The following is a 10,000-nucleotide window of genomic DNA, read 5'->3' on the forward strand; positions in this document are numbered from 1 at the left end:
CACCTCCTCCACCACCACCACATCCAGCATCCAGCCACCACCATCACCACAACATCCAGCCACCACCACCACCACCACCTCCTCCACCACCACCACCACCACATCCAGCCACCACCACCACCACCACATCCAGCCACCACCACCTCCTCCACTGTCTACTGGGGCTGCCAGCCTGCACCCCGAGAGCCTTTGCTGCCCGCTTGCCTGCCCCCCCTACTACCACCACCACCACCGCAGACACACACACACACACACACACACACACACACGCAAGTACGCACGCACGCCTGTCCTGCCTCACTGCATGAGTGGCAGACTGTAGGCGTTTGCTGTCAGCACTGTATCGAATGAACAAACAAACAAACGAAAGAATAAAAGAAAAAAACAGAGAGAGAGAAAGTAAGGATGAAAGCAAGAACGCAAACAAGTAAACAAAAAAGAAAACAAAAAAAGTAAAGAAAGAAAGAAAGAAAGAAAGAAAGAAAGAAAGACAGAAAGGGGTGTATAAAAAAGCCTTTCAAGCCAAATGGGCCGTACAAGATGGACCAGTGATAAAAAGGACAAGGCTAGGGTGCCAGGTGATCAGCTGTGGCAAGTGTGAAAAGAAATTCAAGGCCCACAGACGTGGAGAAAATCCCCCTCTACTCTACGCCCCCTAAAGCCCCCTACTCTACACCCCCTCAAGCCCTCTACCTACGCCCCCTCAAGCCCTCTACTCTACGCTCTAAGACAGGAGAGACGGAGGATGGAGTGAGGGGGAGGTGGTGGGGCACGGAGGTAAACAGCATGTCAAGTGACTATTATAGGACCATAAACAGAAAATTAAATAACAGCTGGTTCCAAGTAATGGGGAGGGAGTGTCTGTGTGTGTGTGTGTGTGTGTGTGTGTGTGTGTGTGTGTGTGTGTGTGTGTGTGTGTGTGTGTGTGTGTGTGTGTGTGTGTGTGTGTGTGTGTGTGTGTGTGTGTGTATGTGCGTGTTCCATTTGATGAAAGACATCGCTCAACGTCAGCACACTTTCCCTTGTGTCTACAAACACTCAATGACAAATTGCCGTCCTGATCGCCACTTACATTATGATTACAGTGACGGAGAACTGGACACGAAGAGAAGAGAAGCCCGGCCATACATGAACACGACATCACCAGTCACACACACAGAAACAGAATAACACAAAAGAGGATATTAGTGTATACCTCCTGTGTATAAAAGCTACTGAGCCACTAACATAAAAGAATTGGAGATACCATTAATCCAAATGCACACCAAAATCAGCAAGTTTAAAGTGCTTGTCTACGATAGCTAGTTCTAAAAGCAGTCCAAAAACGGGCAGTCATGGGTAAGCATGGGTTAGGGCAGTGGTTCTTAACATGGGGTGCGGGCACCCCCTGGGGGTGCGCCATAGATTTCAGGGGGTGCACGGAATTGAGTTTGTGTTGAGGTTGTGACCAAAACTCAGCTTGTGAACATTATAATTAGTCCAAATCAAAACCAAACTAATGCATGTTTTGGTCCCCATGCAGAGGCATTATGATATTGTTCAGTGTCTTAAGCAAGAATCATTGCAATTAATCACTTAAAATCATTTTTAGTACCTGTAAACAAGTGTAGACGTTTGGGTTGGGGGTGCACGGCTTGTCTTTGGCACAAGTAAGGGGGTGCGTTATGAAACCCACCAGAGCTGTACCCCATCCTCCTCCATGACTGAGGTACCCTGAGCATGGCACCTTCCCGCCGCACTGCTCCCCCTTTCGGGCACCATTGGGGGCTCCCCCCTTGCACAGGTGAGGCGTAAATGCAATTTCGTTGTGTGCAGAGTGCAGTTTTCACTTGTGTGCTGTGAAGTGCTGTGTCACAATGGGAGTTGGACTTTCCCAGGTGGGCTTTCACATTCACTTTCACAAAACTGAGCAATATCACTGTGGCATGAGAGAGTATTACTTTAAACAAACAAAAAAGATGTTGTTTTTGGTCTTTTTGACTTTATTCATGATAGTACAGTGCAGATGGTGACAGGAAGCGAGTTGGGAGAGAGAGACGGGGAAGGGTCGGCAAAGGACCCGGGCCGGGAATCGAACCCGAGTCGGCCGCATAGTAAACGTGTGCCCTACCATATGCACCACGGTAGGGCCTGAATGTGAGTATTACTGAGGCGGTAGCAATCATGACTCCACAGTGTGCTGGCCTTCAACCATGACCCTGGAAGAGAGGGCAGCCAGCTAGATCTCGTCTTATTTCTGCATCAGAAAAATATTGCAGGGTTGTCAAGCCTACTACTGTGAGGGAAAAGAAAGTATTTCAGAAAAGTCTTTCAGCCGTCCTCTGCAAGTGGGAAATTGTAGCGGAAGAGATTGCAATAAATGAAGCTTATTCGCGCCCGCTCTCACGCTGACACTAGGAGTCTTCCAGGGCATTGGTGTCAGTGAGAGTAGACTTTACCGTGTCAGGATCGGGGAGAGGATATTACGCTCAAGTTGGAGATGGGGTGTATCCAATGTACTGCACCAGCTGCTCTGTAGTTACACTATGTGCTGTGCCGTAAGTTTGCAATCAAATAAAACTTGTTTATGTGCCGTCTCTGTGAACTGTCTCAATATACACATTTTAACTGTTCGTCATACAGGACAAGTCACAACATATGGGGAATATTCTGATCATCAATAATTTGATGAATGTGATTACATCAACTGAACTTTGCAAAGCAGTTCTTGATACATATTTCATTTCTGGACATCACACTAATCTAATGGTGAAGTACATATTAAATTCTGAAACATCAATTGTAATATTTCTGCATGACTATAAACAAAGCTCTGTGTTTTGCTTCAAATATTATCTGAACGCAGCTTAAATGTAATGCACTGCAATGCTTTGTGAAGGCTGTTTAAATATTTTAAAATATTCCACAGCGCACACTGGAGCATCAATGAGGTGAGGGCTAGAAAAGCTAAATCTGTTAAGATTGTTCACTGACGTGTTCCATTCTCAACCTGCCCATCAAGGTGTGATGCACACAATATTCCCACATCAACTGGGATTGCATATATTACTATTCCTTTATGTAATATGCTCATCTTGGCCTGTTCTTTGTTGGCCTGTTATCAACATTTTCCTGAAAGATTCATCGAAATCTGACAAATCGTCAACTTGCTAATACGAACTGACTGACTGACAGAAAGTCGTTCCAGGAGCGTAAAAAACAGCTTTGTTGGTGGAGGTAATACGGGGGTCTGTTAGTTTCTGGGCCTCGTTTTAGAACCGCAGGGACCTCTCTGGTCTTATTTGCCACGTCTTGCAGAAGAAATCTAGTCAAGCTCCTGGTGCTTTTCTACTCAAGCTCCTGGTGCTTTTTTTGTGGTCGACCAGATTTCTTAGTGTGTCCACCCCTGTGGGGGCCGCAGCCAAACAGCATAACTCTCTAGTTGTTAATAAGAAGCCCTGACCTTCAGAGCACTTCCTCCTCTGGCTAGAGAGAGGAGCCCGCAGAGACGAAAAAGCACGCACGCACGAACGCACGCACGCACGCACGCACGCACGCGGAGACAACTGCTGCTCAGGAGCCAGATAGCGTGGTGGCAAAATACATCTGAGACTTTAATGGGTGTAGTGAGGAAAATGTGCATGTCTGTCTAACTTTATGCACACACAGACACAGACATAGACACAGACACAGACACAGACACAGACACAGACACACAAACAAACGCACACAAACAAACGCACACACACGCACACACACACGCACACAAACAAACGCACACAAACAAACGCACACACACACACACACACCCCTCCATCAGAGTAGCAGTCTGATATCTGTGGGCTCCAGTCAGAGGGGTAGTGTATGCCCTTATACCACATACACATAGCCAATGGCTGACTTGAGAGATGTACAAGTGAATCGTAATAATTATGTAAAGGCAATAGCATGAAACTTAGGTGGACAGATTTCTGGCCAGAAACACCAACCTGTCAGTGTCTTCTGGCTTAAGGAAGCTCTCAAAAGGTAGGTCACTATTGCCATAAATTAAATCACGATTGAAATCACGACTTCGATTTCACAATTTTATCACGATTATCGATTATTTTGGATTCATTGTGCAGCCCTAGGTTATACCACATACACATAGCCAATGGCTGACTTGAGAGATGTACATCTAGATCCTGTTGTAGTCCTGCATGATAAAAGGTTCAGTAAAACTAAGTCGTGGAGCTGTGGTCTTTTTTATAGCGATGCCGGTTGGACAGCAATCACACAACAAAAGACTTAACAGAGAATGTATTTTGACAGCGGAAAGCAAAGAATGCACGGCACAGCATGCTACTGCTGTTCCATCCAGTTTTCTGCACGATTATGAATAATCGCAGCCTCCCATCGCTCGCTAGCTGTGTGTGTGTGTGTGTGTGTGTGTGTGTGTGTGTGTGTGTGTGTGTGTGTGTGTGTGTGTGTGTGTGTGTGTGTGTGTGTGTGTGTGTGTGTGTGTGTGTGTGTGTGCGCGTGAGGATATCCTGTTTATACAGCAGGCCTCCCTGAAGGGAATCTGCAGGAGAGCAAGCAAACGTGCCGTCCCAAACTGCGCACCGAACACACACCTCACCGGCACGGCACGGGAGGATTTTCCTGCTAGTGCACACGTGAGCTCTGCGATACCGCGGTGGACAACTGTTTTTGTTTCATTTATCTGTTCATGTCCATTTTATTATTTGGATATGCTGTGTTTGAATGTAAGGACATTATTATTCTTCATTGGGGTAAACGAGCCGTCTCAAACAGCGCACCGCACACACACCTCACTGGGACGGGATGGGACGGGATGGGACGGGAGGGGAGAGGAGGGGACGGGAGGGAAATGGAGGGGACGGGAGGGAAGGGGGTTTTCCTGCTAGCAAACACGTGAGCAGTGGAATACCCTTACCGGCATAGAGGGAGAGAGGAGTGTGAAGGAGGGAGGGAGGGAGGGAAAGAGGGGTGTGTAAGTGTGTGTGTGGGAGGGAAAGAGGAGGTGCGTACGAAATTCTCATACTATAAGATACCGGAAAATCACATTATGCTAAAAGGTGTAAGCAGCATCTATTGTGTGCTGCATATGTGAAGCCTAACACCTGAATTCACGTACGCTTACGTTTGAATTCACGTATGCTTAAGTCTTTATTTACATGGTGTTTTCAGCTTAAGCTAAAGCATACAGTATGTTTATCAGGCATATCCTCTCTCCTGTTTACACATTACAGGAGAATAAAAACATGAGGATTTAATGCTATTGCCGGAGCTGATCCTGTTCAAACAGCGTCAGCTTCTTCCTATCTGCTGCAGAGTGGAGGTAATGACATGATAATGGCATTCATGTGAGCACACAACAGCCAGGACACACACGCACACACACACACACACACACACACGCGCACCTAAACACACACACACGCACCTAAACGCACGCACGCACGCACGCACGCACGCACGCACGCACGCACGCACGCACGCACGCACGCACGCACGCACGCACGCACGCACGCACGCACGCACACACGCACACACGCACACACACACACACACGCACACACACACACACCTCTATCCCCACACCACCACACCACCCCTGTAGCCCCACATCACCCCCACCTCTGGACCCCCACTATACCCCCCCTCATCGCCCCCACCCCCTCTGCTCCTGAGCATCCTTGAGCTGGTGAGAGCTGGAGGCCTTTCCCCTCAGGTGAGAACAAGCAAAAATCAGCAGCAGAGCCCACCGTGCGCTCGGAAAACACCATCCAATCACCATCCAATCACCCTTCTACAGCATGCCCACATACCAGGGTTCCCACACCTTTTCATGAACAACTGCAAGCACTTTTCAAGCACCTTCAAGCACCAAATTTTCAGTTTTCCAGCACCTTTTATAGGTCGCAGGAAGGGGGTGTGGGGGTCCTCCCCCAGAAAATGTGCTTTTAAGAAGCAATTTCCTGCATTCTACTCAAACATCTGAGGTAGTGAGATGTGAGATGGGATTTGCCATTCGACTTTCTAAAGTTGATGTACCTGAACAATTTATTTCTATTATTTGGCTTACTGAGTTTGACTTGACAGAAATTTCAAGCATTTTCAAGCACTTCACCAAAAACTCAAGCATTTTCATAACCTTGAAATCACTTTATTGAAATTCAAGCATTTTCAAGGAATTCAAGCACCAGTGGGAACCCTGTATAATGTTTCAGCATCCATGGATGGATGGATGGATGGATGAATGGATGGATGAATGAATGGATGGATGGATGAATGGATGAATGGATGAATGGATGAATGGATGAATGAATGAATGAATTAATAAATAAATAAATATCCAAGACGAGGGCAATTTACACACGAAGTCTAATCTCATGGTGGCACTCGGCACACCTCTCCTGGGAGTTCTGTACGACCTCCGGTGAAAGGGCACTCACAGTAACACCCCCGTTTTCGTATTTTTATTTTGCCATGTGTTTCGGAGAATCCGCCTCTGAGCTTAGTGATGTTAGTGCTACAGTAAGCTACAGTGTACACAGTTAGCAAATTCAATTCATCCCTCCCAACCTTGACCACATAAACAAATAACTGTTAAAAGGTAAGTGTCTAATTGCTCAGATTTTGAATGTTTCACATCTAGAGCAGCATCACCTGATGAGTAATGTGTAATACAGGTAAATTGTTTCTAAAATGATTTCTCATACCATACTGCATCACCTCGCTTTTCAGGAAGACCTGACAATGCTGATAATGTAATTATATGTCTTCAAATAAGGAAAATAAATCATACACTCATGCTGTGTGCATTCTGTTTACTTGGGAAACTCTGCACATTCTGTGTAATTGGAAATCCTGAAAACTTCATGACTCACCAAAGCAAAGGAGGATATTAATAATAAATATTAATGATTGTAATATTCAAGTTTATCATCTTGTGAATCTCTACTAGCAGTTTACACCATTCTGTAATCATACCAAGGAGAGCAGACTTTGGTTCAATGAAACAGCATTCTTCTCGTGATTTAATGGGAAGAAATGGCACAAAGTTTCGACCTACAAGGTCTTTGTCAGGTCTCTTAGACACGTGATGAAGACCTTGTAGGTCGAAGCGTTGTGCCATTTTATCACATTAAAGCACGGCAAGGGAGCTCTTAGTGGTGTGCAAATATTCCTTCTCCTTTTCCCCGTTTGTGTTATTTTATAGTTCACACCCAGAGCAATTTTGCTTTTTGGGGTGTGCGTGGCGTGCAACCCGACACTTTTTTAATGATACAGCATTACCTTGTGAAATCAGCTTCAAATAATATTAAACAACTGATAAAATGACGCGTGTCCAAACCTACCTCAGTTCCTTGGGATCAAACACCTGCTTGACGTCGTTGACGATGGTCGGGATGTACTTCAAAGCGGCACCCTGAGGAAGAAAAATGCACACATTAAATACTGCACTCAAGGGGGGTTTGGGTAACACATTAAATACTGCACTGAGGGGGGTTTGGGTAACACATTGAAAACTGCACTCAAGGGGGGTTTAGGTAACACATTGAAAACTGCACTCAAGGGGTTTTAGGTAACACATTGAAAACTGCACTCAAGGGGGTTTAGGTAACACACTGAATACTGCACTGAGGGGGGTTTAGGTAACACATTGAAAACTGCACTCAAGGGGGTTTAGGTAACACACTGAATACTGCACTGAGGGGGGTTTAGGTAACACACTGAATACTGCACTGAGGGGGGGTTAGGTAACACACTGAATACTGCACACAAGGGGTTTTACATTGAATACTGCACTCAATGGGTTTAAGGTAGCCAGCCTAGATAATAAAAAAGTAAACCTATTTAAAAACTGTGGCCTCACGGTAACTGACTCTTCTAGACCTTTGCCAAGTGAAATGTATGATTCTGTGTATATTGTGAGGAAATGCCCTTGAGCAAGTCGGAAAGGATATTCATTCAAAAGCACTTGAGAAAGGCACTAAATGCAATCCAACATTACCCACATTAGGTCTCTATAACTACATAACTAGAGGTTGATCTGGAATAAAATCAAATGTAATGCAATGTAGAAAGTTATTTCATTTCAAAATAGGTCACACATGAACATGTTAAGTTTATTTGCTCAAAGTCCCATTGACTCTCATAACAGTGAAGTTTGATCAATGTGTTTTTTTCTTGCTGAATTTTGGCTCATTCATCAAGCATGTGAGCCAAGCAACACACAATAATAATAATGTTCAAAATATTATCCAACACAAACACACATACACAGGCACCGCGCACAAACAAACACACCCACACACACCCACACACACACAGGCACACAGGCACGTAGGCACGTAGGCATGCACAAAATTAAAACTCCCACACTGGCTGTCCTGCTAGTTGCAGTGGAATGGTATTTGGCTTGATATTAATATGAATATTAATGGCCTTCAACGATTCTTGGCCTGCGGGCGCCTGCAGTCAGACTGGCCTGGCCTGGCCTGCGCTGGTGACCGAACAGCGTGAGTGGCATTTCAATCCCCCTTCAGCCTCTAGTCGACAGGCAGGCAGGCAGGCAGCTTTGGGCTGGATTTGGCCGTAATGAAGTCGTCAAAGCGCCGCCCGGCTGTCTGACTAAAGAGCATCCTTTATTAGCAGAGCAGCGCACCGCTTAAGTCAATGGGGTGCAGCTCAGGGGATACGTGGTGGAAGAGGGATCGGCAGGTGGCGACAGGATTCAGACCTGCTACTCCATCGCCTGGCGTTGCGTCGCATCACTAGCTGGTATCTAAACCAATGGGGTGCAGCTCAGGGGATACGTGGTGGAAGAGGGATCGGCAGGTGGCGACAGGATTCAGACCTGCTACTCCATCGCCTGGCGTCGCGTCGCATCACTAGCTGGTATCTAAACCAATGGGCTGCAGCTCAGGGGAGACGAGGAAGAGGGATCTGGGGTGCAGCTCAGGGGATACGTGGAAGAGGGATCGGCAGGTGACGACAGGATTCAGACCTGCTACTCCATCGCCTGGCGTCGCGTCGCATCACTAGCTGGTATCTAAACCCACTGTAGCTGCCCCTCATAGACTTCCATTAGGCCAGTAGACTAGCACAACATCAGTGTGGGCAAGTGTGTGTGGACGCGCACACGTGCGAGAGATAGAGAAAGATAGACAGGCAGAGAGAGAGTGAGAGCGAGAGAGAGAGAGAGAGAGAGAGAGAGAGAGAGAATGAGAGAGAGAGAGAGAGAGATGTAGAGGGAGAGAGAGACAGAGAGAGAAAGCGAGAGAGGTAGAGGAAGAGAGAGAGACAGAGAGAGAGGTAGACAGAGAGAGAGACAGAGAGAAAGTGAGAGAGAGAGAGAGAGAGAGAGAGAGAGAGAGAGAGGTAGAGAGAGAGAGAGAAAGCGAGAGAGGTAGAGCAAGAGAGAGAGGTAGAGAGAGAGAGAGGTAGAGCAAGAGAGAGAGGTAGAGAGAGAGACAGAGAGAAAGCGCGAGAGACAGAGAATGTACACAAACTGTTATTAGTTTTTCAATTACTAGGTACGTCTATTGTAATTAGAGGGGGGAGCGGAGGAGAGCGGCCCGCCATACGGTCCTGATTAGTACTCAGTATTTAAGGAATGACTGGACGGTCTCGCAGGGCCGATGCTACTGTTGTGGAGGCCCAACGCAGAACTTGGCAGGAGGAGCCCCCCTCACAATAAGGTTTTGGAGGCCCTAAAAATAACTGGTCAGGAGCACAGCCTCATAATTAAATGATGATAACAATAATATACTAAATAATATTTTTTTTTTTTTTTTTTCATGACGTCAATCTCAATTTAAGAGGCCCATTACTTTGCGGGTCAAAGCGGTTGTTGCCCCAAGTTCTGGTTGGTGCCCTAAGCACGCTGCGTACTCTGCTTACGTCTAGCAGCTGAGCGGCGGCCCTGCTGCCTCGCCTCGCCGTGGTAAATAAAGGTGGTGGTGGCAGCGGCATATTTAGCAGCTGTAATGGGTTTTACTGAGGGCCGGGG

The 10,000-nt window shown here is 46.5% G+C and overlaps 1 protein-coding gene across 1 annotated transcript in view; it reads right to left on the minus strand.

The window, feature by feature from the left end:
- Positions 1-10,000, minus strand: part of LOC134467115 (dedicator of cytokinesis protein 1-like) — a 551,248-nt gene that overhangs the window by 379,984 nt on the left and 161,264 nt on the right. The window contains exon 24 of the mRNA XM_063221037.1: positions 7,344-7,414. Within this exon, the coding sequence (XP_063077107.1) occupies positions 7,344-7,414 (71 nt within the window). The remainder of the gene's footprint in view (positions 1-7,343; positions 7,415-10,000) is intronic.

This window comes from Engraulis encrasicolus, chromosome 17, assembly GCF_034702125.1.
Source record: "Engraulis encrasicolus isolate BLACKSEA-1 chromosome 17, IST_EnEncr_1.0, whole genome shotgun sequence".
Classification (NCBI taxonomy): Eukaryota; Metazoa; Chordata; class Actinopteri; order Clupeiformes; family Engraulidae; genus Engraulis; species Engraulis encrasicolus.